The sequence below is a fragment of the Littorina saxatilis genome, linkage group LG4 (genome assembly GCF_037325665.1).
Source record: "Littorina saxatilis isolate snail1 linkage group LG4, US_GU_Lsax_2.0, whole genome shotgun sequence".
In the NCBI taxonomy this organism is placed as follows: Eukaryota; Metazoa; Mollusca; class Gastropoda; order Littorinimorpha; family Littorinidae; genus Littorina; species Littorina saxatilis.
This window is the reverse complement of record NC_090248.1, coordinates 54171988-54191636: the sequence shown is the minus strand read 5'-3', so window position 1 is coordinate 54191636 and position 19649 is coordinate 54171988. Positions and strand designations below refer to the sequence as shown.

Here is a 19649-nt window from a genome sequence, read left to right as displayed (position 1 = left end):
GCATGGCACCGTGGCATATGTCTATATCTGTCACATAAACCATAAAAACAACCTATTCAGACAGTTTCAATTTTCACGATGCATGTCACACTTTTGGTACACAGCTTTATGGAATGACCCATAGACATAAACATATATAGACAAAGACATAGACCACTTTTTTTCTCTTTTTTTTTTTTTTTTATCTCAACAGAGAAATTTCTTTTGTGGTGCATATATACTGTTCAAAAAAAGAAACGCATAGTTGCTACTTGCCAAATTTGTTTTATTTTTCGAAAAAATTAACAGAAAATCCAATATTTAGATTATTTGTTTGAAATTTGGTATGGACACAGTTGAATGCACACACAGTTCATTTGCATCTTCAAATCAATCAGTCAATCAATACGATTGGGTGCCGAGGCTGTCAAGTCAGTAGGGGGTGTGACTGCCTTGAGCAGCAACAACTGCCCGGCACCTTCTGGGCATGGACTGGATCAGATGCCGGATATCTTGCTGTGGGATGGTGTCCCACTCCTCCTGAAGTGCCTGCAATAGATCGCGGTGATTTGCCGGCGCTTCTTCTCGCCTGCGCACACGTCTGTCCAATTCATCCCAGAGGTGTTCTATCGGGTTCATGTCTGGCGACATGGATGGCCAGGGAAGCACCTGGACATGGTGGTCGGTGAGGAACTGGGTGGTGAGTCGTGCTGTGTGCGGGCGAGAGTTGTCCTGCTGGAATATGGCATCCTGGTCAGCCAGAAGAGGAAGGGCGTGTGGGCGCAGAATTTTCTCCACGTATCGCTGGGCAGTTATGCGCCCTTGGACGTGCACCAGGGTGCTCCTTCCAGCGGTATTGATCGCCCCCCACACCATGACGCCTCCACCACCATGAACGGGTGCCTCATCCACACAGTTGGGCGCGTAACGTTCGTTTACTCTCCGGTAGACCCTCTCCGACCATCATGTCGCTGGAGCAGGAAGTAGGACTCGTCGCTGAAACACACGTGTCTCCAGTGATTCCGGACGGTCCAGCGAAGGTGCTGGTTGCCCCACTGCACTCGGTTCGGGCGATGGCGGCGGGTGAGGACAGCTCCTCTGTGAGGTCTGCGAGCTCTAAAACCAGCTTCATGCAGGCGGTTCCGCACGGTCTGGTCCGATAATCGGTGTGGCCCGGGGAGAGCCTGGACAGAAGATGAGGCCGACAGGAAACGATTCCGGAGGTGGCGGAGCCGTATGAAGCGGTCGTGAGCACCAGTTGTCGCCCTTGGTCTTCCCGCTCGTGGCAAGTCAGCAACGGAGCCAGTGGCTTGAAACCTGACCCACAGTCTACTGATGGTGCTCTGGGACACGTGGAAGTGCCTGGCGATTGCACTTTGACTTTGGCCTGCTTGTAAACGACCCAATGCAATTTGGAGGTCTTCTCTGCTCAATCGGGCCATCTTTCGTCGCTGAATTGTCGTCTGATTTCTTTGTGGCGAACAATCCGCTTTTATGGGTTTTGGAAGACATGGTAAGAGCTCAATATTCCCCGAGTTTCACGAGATTACACTGAAGCATGACGAGTGGTCATGCCAAATGAGCAATTTTGACATTGTAGCCACTGATAACGCATGCGTCACGTGCAGAGCTCACTTGTGGCAATGGACGAAAGGTCGACGACCAGATAAACATGTTCTGCAGTTTGGTGGATATCCTTGTAGCCATATAACTAAATTAACCAAATATTACAAGCTATGCGTTTCTTTTTTTGAACAGTATATGACAACAAACATGAAACATGACACATGACATAGCTAGAACAACATTATTAAACATTGCGATACAGTAAAACTATTAAATATGGATAATTCCTTAAACATAACTGCAAACTCTCGGTGAGGAAAGATACTTATCGGTGAATCCCTGCATAAAAAAATGCTTCTACGGCCGTTCCACTCGACAGCAAACGCATGAGCATGCATGTGTTACAAGCCGACAGACAGATATCCTCACTTCCTCCAATTTGATCATGATCAAGGCTTAATATGAAACTCTTTACATGCTCATCTTTTGGGCCAAAATTCTCCTTTGATCTGATGTTTGAAACTTAACACACTCTTACACATACAGATTGCAAAGGTTAAAAAAATATATAAAGATACAGGCTTGTTGTGTGTTCTTACAAAGAGATATTCAGTTAATGTGCACGTTTTTTACTGACAGTATGGGAAAGAAAGGGCACAGACGGGTACAGGATTATAACCTGTGATAGAAAATACAATGCACAAATAAAATATACCAGCTCCCAATAAATGGCCATGTGAGAGGGAAAGAAAACAAGTGCCACCCATTTTGAATAATTACAAACAAGTTACAAAAAGTAATGGAGCATAAAACGAAAACAAAATCAATCAAACAAAATAAAGCATCACATTACAAAAGATGACAATGGAATGGTCGTTAAACTTTTTTTTAGAAGATAACAATTGAATGTGACAAGTTATATGCTAAAACAATTGTTAAAGAACATACTGAACGAACACCCAAAGTAGTAAACAAGTAACATGTTAATGTTAGCAGCTGACAGTTAAGTGATTACACATAATGATAAAAATATACACCATTAGACAAATGAAGTGAAAAGATGCACACAAATTATGGTTATAAAACAACATTAGACAAATGAAGTGAAAAAAATGCACAAAAACTATGGTTATAAAACAACATTAGACAAATGAAGTGAAAAAATGCACACAAATTATGGTTATAAACCAACATTAACATCATTGAAGCAGTTAGAGAAACTGTTAACAAAAAGGTAGTGGCACGACAGTTAATGCAGATTACAACAGCAAAAAAGTAAAAGCCACAAAAAAGCACAAGCGGCCACTACTACTCACCCTTACCCTCTGGAATTATGGGAAGGCGTTCTCGCTCCGGCAGAGGACAACTGATGACCTTGTTCCTCAAGGTCGCTGCTGTGCGATGCTCAGTATTCCCAGCGACAAACAAGCAGCTAAGGTCAAGGCCGTTTGAAGGTTGCAAAGACACCTGCTCCAGCTGGAAACTGATCTGGAAATGCCGAAATAGAAAGAGGGGATTGTTATAAATGCACAGTTCAAAACAGAGAGAGAAGATATAAATCGCATAGAGCACGCAACAGTGAACTTACAATGAAGAAAAGCCTGTACGAGTATGATGGACAACACTTGTCACACAAGTTCAAAATTCGCATACAATTTGGAATACAACGAGGGGACGTTAAAAGGCAGAGAGGCCTACTCTTTGTCCCTATTACCTATACCTATACCCTAGAGCTGTAAGATAAAAGTTTTAAAACTCTCAAGTGAACGACAGAAAAGAAGAAACTCTTCGATTTCCAGCCTGTTAACTCCCCTGATGCCCTCCTCCCAAGATAGGGGTAAAATGATGTCCGTTACCAATAAGTCAAAGCTTAGAAAGTGGAAGGTAATGTCTTCTTATCTGCCACATTGTTTTCCCCTCATGTGAATACAATCTTGTGCAATCTGCGTCTCTCAAGAATAATCTCCAGAGCTTCAAAAAGGCCAGATATCCACGAATTGGAGAAAATGTCTCATTCGGTAGTTACAATAAGTCATGGAAAAATCTCAGTCATAATTGGACAAAGAGGCACAACAAAAAACAAAAATAAAAGTCTCAGCAGAAATGCACCGGCTGTTGCCTGGAGACAAGTTATGCCACTTACCCTGAGGTAATCAAAATGAATTCAACTTCAATTCAATTAATTCAATTTTCAACAACAAAACAAACATAAAATAAGATTCTAGCCATACAAATTAATTCAACTTTAATTCAATTTTCAACAACAAAACATGTGTAAAATAAGATTCTAGCCATGCTCTATTTACCTGTCTGTCAGCTAGCGCAGACTGCAGACTCTCATAGCTGACTACTGCTGGTTTGACGTTCGTTATTTTTGCGCAAGCTGCCGTTGCCGCTGCCAACCAATTAGGTGTCACTGGTGAGGTGTCACAGTTCACTTTGGTTGTGCACCTGTCACAATGAATAAAGAAATAATTAAATAAATGTATAAACAGGTGTGACAGTGGAGTTTGGTTGTGCACCTGTCACAATAGATTATTAAAATAAAGAAATCAAGTCACAAATAAAAAAAAAATCAAGTCACAAACAAATAAATAAATAAATAAATAATCAATCAATCAACAATCTTCTTCTTCTTTGTTCATGGGCTTAGACTCCCACGTTCACTCATGTTTTTAGCACGAGTGAATTTTTACGTGTATGACCGATTTTACCCCGCCATTCACGCAGCATACGCCGATTTTGGGGAAGGCATGCTGGGTATTTTTGTGTTTCTATAACCCACCGAACTCTGACATGGATTACAGGATCTTTTCCGTGCGCACTTGTACTTGCGTGTACACACGAAGGGGGTTAAGTCACTAGCAGGTCTGCACGTAAGTTGACCTGGGAGATCGGAAAATTCTCCACTCTTAACCCATCAGGCGGCAGCGACCGGGATTCGAACTCACGACCTCCCGATTAGGAGGCTGACGTCTTACCACCACGCCACCGCGCCTGTCAATCAATCAATTAGCAGACAAAAGCCACTAGCTCAAAACACCTAAATAGTGCTCATGTTTCACGATGTACTCTTCTTTTTTCATACACAGTCGATCATCACTTTCTTCTTTGTATCTGTCTGTGCATTTTTTCTCTCTCTCTTTCCCTCCTCCTCTCTGCTTGCCGAATGTCTTGCTCTTGATTTTAATTGTTTTTATTTTGACTGTGTCCTATACATATGTAGTATTTATATCAGTACTGATTTGTCAATCTATCCGTGTCATTTTACATTTATCTTGGTCACAGGTAATACCAAAAGCGTTTGCTTGAGTCTGTGTCTATTCTATATTTCCTTTTATTATTGTTTTATGATTTACTTGAATAAAATTGCAAACCAAAAGGACACCTGCAATAACAATGCAGGGACGCCTTTTGGGCTGTACAGTAGAACCCCCCTTTTAAGACCCCCCAATTTAAGACTCCTCGTTCCTTTTTAAGACCTCAGACTTTCTGTTTAACTTCTTTAAAATTACCCCCATTTTAAAACTCCCTCAATTTTAAGGCCTGATTTTCTCAGCTTTTTTAGGTGTTAAAAGCGGGGTCCACTGTATCCCATGGGTGTCCTTTAGTGGCAGGCACCACTGTACTCTGTGTTACCGTGCACACACCTGTTTTGCATGATGCACCACCCACACATTGGATCGGTGTCTGCGACGCATTCATCACACGTCTGTCGCTTCTCACAGTGACGAACCCACACCAGTGATATCTGTCAAAAACAGAAAAATGCACACTTTTAATTCAACATTTTTGCATAAGACATTTTTCAAGGATATTTGGGGCGAGGAAGGGAGTGGATCCATGTACCCAAAATAGCAACATTATAATGTATAACTGTCCCAATCCTGAAGGAGAGGTGAGGTGCGTGACAATAACAAGAACGAAAACTAAAGGGTGGTTTGAAAAGACAATGTTTTTATCACAATGTTTGTGGGCGGGGATGTAGCTCAGTCGGTAGCGCGCTGGATTTGTATCCAGTTGGCCGCTGTCAGCGTGAGTTCGTCCTCACGTTCGGCGAGAGATTTATTTCTCAGAGTCAACTTTGTGTGCAGACTCTCCTCGGTGTCCGAACACCCCCCGTGTGTACACGCAAGCACAAGACCAAGTGCGCACGAAAAAGATCCTGTAATCCATGTCAGAGTTCGGTGGGTTATAGAAACACGAACATACCCAGCATGCTTCCTCCGAAAACGGCGTATGGCTGCCTAAATGGCGGGGTAAAAAAACGGTCATACACGTAAAATTCAACTCGTGCAAAAAACACGAGTGTACGTGGGAGTTTCAGCCCACGAACGCAGAAGAAGAAGATCACAATTTTTGTGACACTCAGGTGATTCTAGAAGTTGAACACTGTCAAGTCCTCATTATCTCGCTGTTTTGAGTTTGATATTAGCAGATCTCTAGCTCTATGCAAACATGCAGTTTCTATCTTTCCACTTTTTTCCCTGTACCCTTTCATTGTTTAAAGGTACTGAACTTGTCAAATCCAGGTGCACGGAGCCCCTGGGGCTTTTAGTCATACCTCAGGCAGCTATCCGTTAGAAGAACTACCAAGTTTCATTGACTTGCACCCAAAGAGTCAAGAACTGCGATTTTTTTACGAATTAATTTCGTACTCGGACCCGGCTGGTCTTGGCCTATTTTTGGATCTAAATTTAGATCAGGTAGATCACCACATCATGCACAAAAAGACAGGTCACTAGCAAACTATGTCAGACGTCATCATGAGTTTGTGTAAAACAAAATGGAGGCCGGAATCACTCAGTTGAATCGAACTCCGACCAAACACCACGTAATAACTAGGTTAATTTATGCACTCGCGTGAACAAGAAACTGTCGAGCTTCACAGATGTCGTCGTTGGGTAGTTTTGGGTTTGTTTTACTACCATAGGAGGATTTTTGAACTGTAAATGCACTCAGCTGCAACAAAAACGCAAAACGAAGGCTGTGAGCTGCACTGTGCCTTTAAAAAAAAGAAGAAATGTTAGACCCTATAAATATGTTGAGGATTATCAAGTTTTTGTGTGCATGCCTGCATGTTACTTTAAGAAACAAGAAGGCAATTGGTTGTTGTATTGCACGTGGTTGCAACATTTGTTTGTTTGTTTATTTGTTGCTTAACGTCCAGCCGACTACGCAGAGCCATATCAGGACGAGGAAGGGGGGGATGAAGGGGGCCACTTGTCAAGCGATTCCTGTTTACAAATGCACTAACCCATTACTTGTGTCCCAGCAGGCTTTAGTAAAACTAAATTAATACCTACTGGAAGATTACCAGTTTCCAGTATGTTAAAATAGGCTTAACCTATCTACTGCTGGACTTACATCAGAACACTAACAGATTAAACTATACATGAATCGCGAGACAAGCGGCAAGAGAAGAGATTTTTGGAAAAAATACAGGTGAATGAGCAAGAAGGCAGAAAAAAGAAAAGAATTCATGAAGAAAAAGAGAGCATGACAGGAAAGAGGAACCAAAAATCTACCTAACAGCAAACTAGAAAGATCCTGCGGTTCCAAAAACAGGAGGGGCCTTTAATTTCATAACCGCAGTGCCCCACTGCGGGATGGTTGCAACATTCCTGTGAATTTCATGTGGTTGCAATAAAATCTTATGTCTTATGTCTTATGCTTAGAGTTATAACAGTTTCAAGGCTAGTGTGATTCTAAAAAAACTGGATGCCAACTTTAAGCTTAAAATGGAACAAGATGAAAAAGGAGGAAATGTTGGCGTGTGGACAATCAAGGCCTGCCCCTCCCCCCCCCCCCCTTCCCCCTTGAACATTTTTAAAAACTAGAACCAAATCTGGTAAATTTTGAGCATAACTTTGGTAAAAAAAAAAGAAAGAGGAGAGGAGAAAAACAAGCTTTGATTAAGGAGGTGAAAAACAGGCTTCCATTGGAGGAAACCTTCCAAAAGGAGGAAGATTTCAAGCCCTGTTAAACTTATGGTACATTATCAAAAAACAAGAAAGGTAGGTTGTTGGAATGGTTTTTTTTTTCTTCCCCCCCCCCCCCCCCCCCCCTGTCCTTTACACCTGTTCCTTACCCCGTTGTGCTCTCACACCGCCCCGTCCCTGCACTCACTGCTCCAACCACCTCTGAATTTCGTTCCGCTGCCAGACTTGTCGATTTTACAGACGCTCCAGGGGGGGATGTCGGGTCGCTGCGGTAGGCTACCCTCTGAAGATGACACTGCACTTCTGCCGAGTCACTTCGACGGTGTTCAGTAGTGGGGCTGTCCCGAGCTAACAGATGCAGCCCACTACCTACTATGCCCCCTACTAACAACATTGACTTTTAAGTCGCGGAGCCAGACTGAGTGAGCGTCCCCTCCAGAGAGCAGACCGCCACCACGTCCCTCCGTCGACCCCCCAGAACGTCACACGTTGAAGACTGACAGCAGAAATACTATTCAGGAAAGGATCGAACAGGAACACTGAGACCAAGGTCACCATGAGAGCCCCGGGCATGAAGGGCCACAAGAGCAAGGACAATTTATATTTTGCATGATTAATGAGATGAGGATGATTATAATGATGATGCTTTGGATTTCCAATTTGGTTTGAGACTACGTGACAGGGCAGCACTCTACGCTTACTGTCATAATATATCCTGGCATCAACCAGGCCCGAGAACTGCCGCACCTGTGGTGTTGGTCAGGGGTGGGTTGCATGAGAGAACTCAAATTCCAAGCTCAAACGGTTCGACTTTACTCTAAAGCTTGCTTTGTTAAGAATCCACAAAGCAAGAAACGAAGTCGGGGTGCATGAACCGTCTTTAGGGCCGACTCAACAGAGAAAGAGGGCAAGTGGACGTTGTCGACCTACTTAGAGCGTTAGTGGGAGATTCCATGACGTCACGGGAAATGTGGTCAGCAACAGCCAATGCAAACTGCAGTCTAGAAGGTTCGCGGGAAAAGGGCGCATCAGAGACCGTCTGTTACACAATAATGTACTCTGCGGCATCTGGGCGCACTCAAGCATGCACAGGAAGCGCGCGCTCATACCAACACGGGAGATGCCGTGTGTAGTACAAAGTAGAGCGTACGGCGTTATAGTACTATTTTGTGCATTGTGCATGTTGGATCGAGTAGAAGAAAAATAAAGATTGTCTTCTTGATCTTGAATCGCTCTCTACTGAAAAGGTAAACATCGACCAAAAATTAAAAAAAGTAAATACAAAAAGAAGATAAAAATACAGTAATTACAAAAAAACACGAATTGTATCAAAATAAAAAAAAATGAAGTAAAAACAAAATAGAAGGAAAAGAAACCTAAGTCAGATAATGTGAGATTAACAAATAAATAATAAATACATAAGATTAAATACATAAAATTTTAAAAATCAAATAATAAAACACTTATAACTATTAGAGACAGCATCAGGTAACAACAGATGATTTCTAACAAATAAAACAAGTCGCGAAAGGCGAAAATACAATATTTAGTCAAGTAGCTGTCGAACTCACAGAATGAAACTGAACGCAATGCCATTTTTCAGCAAGACCGTATGAAAGTGTTTTTAAATTGATTTGGACAATTTAATTTTGATAATAATTTTTATATATTTAATTTTCAGAGCTTGTTTTTAATCCGAATATAACATATTTATATGTTTTTGGAATCAGCAAATGATGGAGAATAAGATAAACGTAAATTTGGATCGTTTTATAATTTTTTTTATTTTTTTTTTACAATTTTCAGATTTTTAATGACCAAAGTCATTAATTAATTTTTAAGCCACCAAGCTGAAATGCAATACCTAACCCCGGCCTTCGTCAAAGATTACTTGACCAAAATTTCAACCAATTTGGTTGAAAAATGAGGGCGTGACAGTGCCGCCTCAACTTTCACGAAAAGCCGGATATGACGTCATCAAAGACATTTATCAAAAAAATGAAAAAAAACGTATGGGGATTTCATACCCAGGAACTCTCATGTCAAATTTCATAAAGATCGGTCCAGTAGTTTAGTCTGAATCGCTCTACACACACACACACACACACAGACACACACACAGACACACACACAGACACACGCACATACACCACGACCCTCGTTTCGATTCCCCCTCGATGTTAAAATATTTAGTCAAAACTTGACTAAATATAAAAAGACAACAAAATATAAATATATTAATGATTGAATAAATAAATACATAAATACATATTTCAACAAATAAAAAAAATAAAAAATGATTTCACCCTAAAGAAAACAAAAACAAAAACCTTTTGGTTGCCGGGCACAGATGAAGTAAACAAGAAAGTTGTCTAACTCCGTCGCGTTGGTGCGACCTATTATAGCACCAAATGATAAAAGGTTTTAAAAAATCATCTTGCAAGCGGCAACTGCCTGGTTAAGCCTGTTATCTCTGCCAAGCTCAGCGTTAAGCCTGGGGGGGAGCAAGCTCAAAGTTAAGCAAAAAATGCTGTGCTCAACCGGTTTTCGCGCTTTCGGCGTAAAGTCAACCGTCTCAACTTTGAGCACATTTCCGCCCAGCTTAAGTCGTCTCATGCAACCCACCCCAGGTATACAGAACCTGAGCACCCTCAAAATCGCATTCGTTAAACACGTCACGGCCAATCCGGCCTCTCCCATAATGCAACAGAAAAAGGGGCGGGGCTTAGCAAAAATAGCACAACGCGTGGCACGCGATGTAAACACGAACAGGCCAAAGTGCACTGGGGACGCGGGGGCATCAGGGCGCTCTAATAAATCAGCTTCAATGTTTTTGTCAATAAAAAAAGCACAAGATAGTGTCCACAAGCTCTTTGTTTGGATTTCCTTCTCCTAAAAATGTTTTAACCTTTTGAACTTGGGCGTAAATAAGATCAATTTCCTCTCTCTCACCGCTAAACTGAATTTTACCATCTGGCTTTCTGTCTGTGCGAGAAGCATTTCTTCTTTTAACAGCTTCTTCAGAGTTTTTCACATATTTTCGTTTCTGAACGTGACATTTGTGATATCTTGCATATTGATTGCGTATTTTGTTTATATTTACAATACAATTGAACTTTCACACAGAGAACCTTTGTGTCAAAGAAATCAGTCACACACAGAGAAACAGAATAACAATGTCAAGGCTGTAGATGTCAGGCTAGTCAAACGGACAAAATGAAACTTAGTCTTGGTTGCTGTAACTCAGTCACCGCTATGATGGTACTTTCGCTGATATTGCAGAAAAACAACACAGAATCAGCCAAAACCGCGAACAATAAACAAGTTTAGTACGTCACAAGGTCAATGAACAGAATTCTCGAGTCAATTTTTGCATCAGACTCTGACTAAGTGAGTGGGGCAAGCGTCAAACACCACTAAAATGAGGAGGGAAATCTTGGCGCATTTTTTTGGCGGAATACTTGAACAAACCAATCATTTTCAAACTGACCAAGGACAAAAACAGGCTTGTGAACCGAATGGTGAGGGGGGAGGGTACCTGGAAATGTGTGGGTGATGATTTCACATCACCATTGCTGCAGTCTTAGTATAGTAGCTCCACCGAACACTGTCCCCTCCCCCCTCCCGTTCGTTCCCCCTTTCAACCCCCTACCACCTTGGAATAAACTGCAGAAGATCATTTGCATATCCTGGATTCTTCCATTTGTGTTGCCAGGGGCGACCCAAGATCCGAGACCCTTTGTTTCCCATGTCCACTTAGAACAAACCGAGTTTAGATTACCCCTTTCTGTTTTGAAAGTAAACTTGCCCATCCTGTGAGGCACTTTCAGGGACAGTAATTATAGTTAGCGGGACCATGTAGACGAAGTCAACGGTGATAATCTGCGTAGTGTATACGCATACTTTGGAACACGGTCTGTTATTCCACCCAGCGAGAGCCTCTAACACAATCAGTGTTGTCGACAGATGAAGGCGGGAATTCGAAGCCCTGAGTGTTTCACATTCCAACATCCGATGGTGATAGTAACTTAGTAAGGGCTAGGCTGCGGTCTGTAAGCTGTATTGCACTGACATCTCTTTCTGTCTGTGGAAATAAATGGCGAAATTTGATTTAACACTTCTCAACATTAACAGTGACCAGGAGAACGCAATAAGGAGACTATTTACTGAGAATCCGTGGCCATTTGAAACTCGAAGGTGTGTAATAAAAGATTCGACTTGTGTACCAAGAGGTGCTGGGCCATCATCGTGTGACCTCGAGAGGCTGTCTCTAGTACCGTTAGTAGTGGGGCCCCCAGTTGAAACGATTGTTCAAATTTGTATACCAACATATAATTTGGTGTGCTGTTAGAAGACATCTAAAGAATGTAAATTCCAGGGGGGGGCAAGCAATTTTTGTCCTCTGGTAAATTTGGTTGCTAGGCAACGGAGTGCCTAGTCGCGAACAATGTCAAACACACAGTTTGGGCGTTTTAACACATATAAACTATAATATAAGACTGAATAAACATAATAAATCCATATTATTGGGTTGTTGTTGTCTTTTTAATGCCTTTAAGTGAAAAAATAAATAAATGGTTGAAAAATGAGCCAAAAATCATATTTTGGAACCTTCGGGTTAGGCTATATTTGTAGGTGACAAAAGAAGGTAAATAATAAGCTTGAATTGACCAGGGAACACACCAAAGCTTTGGTGATATACAGGTGAGCCCAGGGACCTAAATAATGTGTATATCTAACACGTTACTTAACAGTGTGTGTTCAGACTGAAGCAGTGAAGACATTGCAAGCGGCGTAAATAAACACATGGACTGGAGCCTGTGCATCTTTTGCCAGAAGGACACAACAGAAAAGCTGATAAATCCCACCGAAGAAAGCTACAGCACAGCAGAGAGACATTTAAAAGGTTTTAAAGCAGTTGGAGCGTTTCAGTCATCACTGAAAATAGACAAATTCAATGATGGGTCAGGGATTGCGTCTTCGTTAGCCAAACATGGAGCTAGGTGGCACAAGAACTGCCGTGCTAACTACAACCAAAGAATGTTGGACAGAGCTGAAAAGAGACAGAATGATGAATCTGAAAAAGATGAAGGCGAGACAGGAAAGAGATCACGCAGAGAGAGTGGGCAAGTTTCTCCACAAGAAAGAGACCTGTATGTTTAACTGTGGCAAAACTGGAAATCTTTCTGGAGGTTCTACATACCAGCTTGAGTCACATATTCGCGTCTCACGATGTTGGGACTGGCTCACATGGCCAGACGAGGGTTTTGCACTTCACGGGTAAGCCATGATAAGATAATTCGGCCAGATTGAGCCGGTTGAAACTAGCTGAAAGGCTGCTGCAAAGGTCAAAGCCACTGTCAGACCCAATTCACCTTAACAGAGTAGCCCTTTTCAGAAATCAGAACAAGTCTACTCAGATGACCAAGAATCTGAAGCTGAAGACAGCCAAGACCAACTGTGGTTTGTTTGCAAGATTGTATGTTGGATGTCAGGCTAGAGGAGAAGACCTTGATGAATTCTTTCAGCACGAAAACCAGTCATTCCCTCCATCAATCTCAGATTCTGGAGAATTGCGCCACGGCAACAAAAGCGATCTCCTGCACTGTTTTGAGAAAACTCATGACCCAGTACTCACTGAACCACAAGTATCAGCTGTTCTCATTGATGGTGCTGCGCTGGTGCACATTCTGAAGCCACGCCAAGCACAAACATTCCAAGAGTACAGTGATTCTGTCTTTTTAGCATATGTCCTGATGTGCCTGTCTAACGCTGATCGCGTTGACATTGTTTGGGACTGTTACCGTGACAACAGTCTGAAGTCATCAGTGAGGAAGAAACGAGGCTCTGGCATGAGGAGAAGAGTGAAAGGAGACGTTGCTCTGCCACGCAACTGGCCAGAATTCCTACGAAACAGTCAAAACAAAGAAGAGCTCTTTCATCCTGTCTGAAAATCTGAAGCTCGTCAAGGAAGACGGGAAAGTGGTCATTGCAACACAAGGTGTGGACTTTGTTAGTTCTAGTGACATTAGTGAGGACCAAAGAGCCAGGCTGTCCCCTTGTTCACACGTAGAGGCTGACACCAGACTGGTTGTACACTGTTCTGACCTGGCCAGAATGAATCACACTGACGTCATGATCAGGAATTTAGACACTGATGTAGTGGTGCTTGCAACAGCTCACTACCATTCCCTCCAGCTGGAAAACCTGTGGGTTGCATTTGTGCTGGATCCCACTATCGTCTTCTGCCTATTCACGACTACGCCCAGAGAAATCAGCAGCACCTCTGATGTTTCATTCTCTGACTGGCTGCGACACTGTGTCATCTTTCTTTGGTGTCAGTAAGAAGAGATGCTGGAAAGTGTGGATGTCTGATCCAGAATTCACAGCTGTTCCTTTGGGTGCTTGCATCACCGGACAAGTTCAGCCAGATTGAGCGCTTTGTCTCGTTGATGTTCGACAAGACCAGTGTTTCCGACAAGGTGAACCATGCCAGAAAACACCTGTTCACGAAGAAAGGGCGCATGCTGGAAAACACCCCACCCACTCAAGCTGCTCTTCTTGAACACACGCAAAGATCATCTGGAAGGAAGCTCTCATTCCGCAGCCAGAGATTCCAGATCCTGCAAGCTGGGGCTGGGAAGAAGTTGATGGAACTTATTCGCCTGTTTGGACATCACTTCCAGATGCATCTAAGATCTGCTCTGAACTAGTAAAATGCAGCTGCAAGAAAGGTTGTAGAGGTCCGTATAGCTGTGCCACAGCGGGTGTCCCCTGCACTGCTCTTTGCTTCTGTGATGGCAAATGCCAGCGTGACTGAAAGACTGAATTCATGAACCGGTTATGTGAGTAAATCGCTATGGATATAGAAGAAACTATGTTTACAGGTTTCTTTTTCAAACTCTGGCATTATGCATGAAATGCATTTCTTTGTTAACAAATAGTAGAAATACAGCTTCGTGTACATGATTTGTAAATAGGAGGGCCTCTACAACCTTGTTGAGAATTTATCTGCAGACAATTGACCGGACAGTATATTTTACATCAGTATGTAGTGTCGTAGTGTCATCTGTCTTTGCTTTAAAATAAAGCAGAATCATGAACCCATTCCAAAAAGATAGCAACTAGCAAGAATATATTTGTCATTTGCATAATTTTAATAGTCAATGTGCAAGCTTGCGATTGTTACTAGACGGTACCGTTCTTGAAAAGAAAACCGATTCATTTGTATATAATTATAAAACGTCAATAGCCAGTGCAGGGGCGGATCACATCATGGGGGTTTCCAAATTTCTTAAAGGGACAATTCGACGACGCGAAGCGTTTAGTTGTGGGCGCGAAAATGGAGCAATCTTGTGCAATCTGAGCCAAGAAACTTCCCCTAATACACCTTCAAAAAGTAAATTTAAGAAGACAAATTAGATTACCAATAAAAGGAAAATTGCCCGATCTGGTGCAACCTGAGCCAGCAAATTACCCAACTACCTTCCGAAACCGTCATTTAGAAGACAAAGGCCAGCTCCTAGGGGGGCCCGGGGGCATGCCCCCCCGGAAAATGTTGATAAAAATCAAGGAAAATGGAGGAATCTGGTGCAATTTGAGCCTTCAGTTTCTCTTTATTTTTAAATGTATTTTTTTTATACTTTTTATTTTTATTTTTTTAGGCTGCGGGGGGGGGGGGGGGGGGTCCGCAAACCCCGGAAACCCCCCTGGATCCGCCCCTGCAGTGTGTTTATTGTCCTGATGTTGGAAACATGGTACAGGCAAACATAAATGTTAATTCAAAGGTAAACTAAACTCTTAGTTACAAAGAACTGGTGTTTTGAATGTTCACCTTCTGCAAAAGTGCGTTTTGAGGGTATGCTTACTAAACAGGTCATATTTTCGTTCATAGGCCATTTAAAAGTTGCCCCTCCCTGGCATTTGGATCCTGAGAGATGTCTTTTTAACTGTATACAGTATCATGTTGGTATACCAATCCGAACAATTCAGCCCCTATTCTGCAGCTAGTCCTAGCACTATAGGGTGCAGACGTGGTTATCTGATCCTGGTGAAAGCGGAGACACGGGTCCTAGTACAGGGCTCTCCTCTGGGGTAGGCCAGTGTGCCTTTTGTTTTTGCAGCCCTTGTGTGACAAATCATCGCCAGAGGTGGCTAGGTACAGGCCAATTGCCACACCGCAGGAATTCCGGCGTTAGAAAAGTACTCTACAAGAAGTATTGGTCCATGCTAGACCGATGCGGTGCTTGGAATTGTGCATTGTACTTGGCGAAAAAGACGTCTTCCTTACATCAAGACAAGTCCAACACGGGTAAACATTAGCCGAGAAATGATGCCCGACTGTGTGCTCAAATTAGTGAGAGAGCTTTATCCCAACCCCACAGGAATACCCTATCAAGGCCACAACTGGTGGTAAAGGTTAGTTGCATTTCTTTCTTCATATCCAATGTAACAAATACACATGCACCTGAGACAGCATGTTCTGGAACCAAATTGCCGCATGCCACGTGTTTTGCTATTTTTGGAACGCATGGTGTAAATCTGTGACGTCGGAGAGTGTTGACTCCGCCCTTTTCTTTGAACAAGATCCCCATTGAAATGTTTGTTTACAAATATCTTCTTTATTATGGAGAATTAACCTTATCTAAGCGCATAGGGCGGTAAATGTGTGAAAACCAGCTGTGTGAACAAAAAATCTGACACCGTAACTCATGCTTAACCGAGATATTAAAGAAAATGTAGGAGCAGTATTTGTCCGTTGCCTGCAAGAGGTTTGAAATGATTTGCCAACGCAGAAGGTCAGGCTCCTTATATACTCCTGCCGGGCCTTTAAGTGAATGACACTCGGCTGTGAGGCTGTGTGATCCCAGCCTTCCCATAGGAACCATAGCACTTCCACTCTGGGTAGGAGCCGACCGTAGCCCGAAAAACCCACATGACCCTGATGGGATTCGAACCCACGACCTCCCGGCCCGCAGCCCGATGCGCTAACCACTGCGCTACGGGGGCCGGTGGTTGTTGGAACGTTTGTTATTGACAAAACAATACATTCACAGATATTTCGATCCAACGGTCTTTTAAGTGAACAGACAAACAAATATTCACACAAAACTTATCTTGATAGAATCAGTTTTAATTTTGGAACGTTGGTAGTCTCTTTGTTTTTGGATTTGCTCATTTATGGTACATTAGCTAATTTGAACATGTTCTATATTCTTCATGAACTTTGCATCCTGTCTATGGCACACACTCTGTGCATGGCGCATGACATGAAAACATCATCAACACAGCCATAGACAAAAAGCTTTTCTTTCTTTATTTGGTGTTTAACGTCGTTTTCAACCGTTCAAGGTTATATCACGACGGAGGGAAGGGGGGTGATGGAATAGAGCCACTTGTCAATTGTTTCTTGTTCACAAAAGCACTGATCAAAAATTTGCTCCAGGGGCTTGCAACGTAGTACAATATATGACCTTACTGGGAGAATGCAAGTTTCCAGTACAAAGGACTGAACATTTCTTACATACTGCTTGACTAGACAAAAAGCGCCAGCAATCCATTCCCCTTGGCACAAACATGCATCAAATTTACATTTTCTGATGGAGCATGACAGCTAAGGCAGGAAGTTGCTTTCAAAAAGTTATTTTGAAAGTCTGCAGCAAGCAAGGTCACGATTTTAGATGGTGGTGGTGGTGGGGGGGGGGGGGGGGGGGGGGGGGGGGGTTGGGGGTGTTCATAAACCCTGCCAACAAAGACTAAACTGGAATACTGCAATTTAGGATGCTCCTATCCCATGGAAAAGCCTGGATGTATTTACAGTGATTTTACATGATGGTTTACACAGAAAGGAAGGTATTTTTTCACATGAAAATCTGTAAGTTGCATTGAGAATACTTGGATGACTGCCATTGCGCTACCATTAACTAGTACCCTATATATCCATATGCATACAGAAGTCTAGAAGGCTTTGTAATTGATCTGTTCTATGGATCTGTGGTGTTTTACAATGGTTAGAAGGAGACCATAACAGAAAGCCATTAAGCAGACAGACAGACAAACACTTATGATACAGATAATGAATTTATCTCAAAATTGTCAACCAAACTCGCTTGCAAAATGCTGGCGAGCAGTGGTAGCCGTCAATACAACCTACCTTGGAATGTGACAGGACGTAGAGATGGTCCTTGTTGGTTGAAGCCTTGACCTGCAGCACAGGTCCCCTGGTATCCACGGTCAATCTGTCCACCTCCTGGCCCTTGCTCCCCTCAACCAGCACCTGATGATGCACACAAATCATACTTTACTTTAGTTTAACATTGTTGTAAGAGTTACAGTGGAACCTCCCATTTCAAGACCTCCACAAATCTCAGAAAATCGGGATCTTAAAGGCACAGTAAGCCTCCCGTAAACCATCACAGAGCTCCCCGAGCATCTACATGCAGTACAAGCATACTTCCATTTGAATGCTCACCGAACGGGAACATCCTGGCTGCTTTCTGTCGAGTGTGAGAAATTTTAAAAGAATTTATTTTCGTTGACTTGGGCTGCTACAACAATGGCGCCTCGTTTTGGTGCTGGACGGCTGTTATGATACCGGAAATCACGCCCGGACAGTAAGCCTCCCGTAAACCATCACAGATGTTCCCGCTTGGTGAGCGTTCAAATGGAAGGGTGTTTGTACTGTGTGTAAAAGCCTGACAGTATCTGTGATGGTTTACGGGAGGCTTACTGTGCCTTTAAAATCGAGGGAGTCATAAAATAGGGTAAATTTAGATAGGTTATGAGTAAAAATTCGGAGCAAACAGGGCCCTGAAAGAAAGAATCAAAAAACAAGAAAGGTAGGTTGTTGGAACGTTTGTTATTGACAAAACAATACATTCACAAATATATCGACCCAACGGTCTTTTAAGTGCACAGACAAACAATAACGAAAACTTATCTGGCTGGGTTTTTTTTTTACCTTTCTTGTTTTTTGATTCTGAATTTTGGAACGTTGGCAGTCTCTTTGTTTTGGGATTTCCTGATTTCGTCTCAAAAGTAATGGGCAGCTGGTCCTATTCAAGAGGTGGTCTCTGGGGCAAGTTAACCTCCACCTGAGGGACCACATACCCTAGCCCCTAATATAGTTTTGAGACGAACGTTTGGCTTTGCCTTATTCGCTAGGGTCGCTGCAACGTACACCTCTTCGTGTCAGTCTGCCTTGAAGTTGAGGACAGAAGTCCATAACAGCGCGGTGGAGTTTCTTTGAATGAGGGTGCAGTGTTTGGTATAGAACTGAGGCGCATCAGCCGCAACGACGGCACACGACGCTGTTTACGTTTCTCCTCCCTTCAACTCTCGTCACCTCCCCTTGGTCTCATAACTAAATACCCACAGAGTGAAAAAAAACCTCCAACTTACCTTGATGACTTGACCCTGTGCAGTGGCCACGAAGACGATGCTGTGCTGACTGCTGGGCTGCAGGGTGAGTGCCGTGGCTTTGTGTCCAGGCAGTGACCACACCACAGAGGCACTGACCGCTCTGGGACCCTCCATGGAGGGGTAGGCTGCTGCCACGTCCTGGCTGGCACACATGTCTACACTGGCACTCTGAAACAAAGCAGAATTATTTGTCAGATTTAATCTCCAGAACAAGTTTAGGCACAGTCCTTCCTGTGCTCACCATCTAAGATGAAACTCACTCGGACACATACAAATCAAAACTCGACTAAATGTAAAAACACCAACCCGAATGCTTTTGTGCAGGTAGGCATTTTCTGTAAAAGGACGATAAATCCCATTTTCATCACCACAAATACCTCTAGCACTGTCGTCAGGCGTTGAGGTTCAGGTTCACGCCTTGATTTAAAGGCGCCTATTCCACCCTGCCATTACATGACCCTGCCCTCACCTCACTATCACCCCTCTTCAGCTCTTCGGCTGCCATAATCTTTGCCCATTGTCTGTGATAACTCGGACACGACTGTCTGTTTGATTGTCTGTTTGATTTTTACGCTTTGCGTCAAAGGAATCTGTTTCAATTAGACCAGATCACTTTATTGCTCATCCCGGAGCTTATGTGTGTGGCAAAGGATACACTCTTGTTTGTCGGTTGCTTTAAGAGTTTCCATCTGTGTGAAAAAGATGCAAGTGACTGATTGTGCTATTGTGCACTACCAGATT

General features: G+C 43.0%; 1 protein-coding gene across 1 annotated transcript in view; it reads right to left on the bottom strand.

Moving 5' to 3' along the window:
- LOC138965104 (plexin-A2-like) overlaps window positions 1-19076 on the bottom strand; it is a gene marked incomplete at its 5' end in the record, with an annotated part of 57084 nt that extends 38008 nt beyond the window's left edge. Inside the window, 5 exon segments of the mRNA XM_070337234.1 lie at window positions 2868-3033; window positions 3852-3996; window positions 5196-5296; window positions 17641-17763; window positions 18888-19076. Coding sequence (XP_070193335.1) covers window positions 2868-3033; window positions 3852-3996; window positions 5196-5296; window positions 17641-17763; window positions 18888-19076 — 724 coding nt within the window.
- Window positions 19077-19649: the final 573 nt, after the last annotated feature.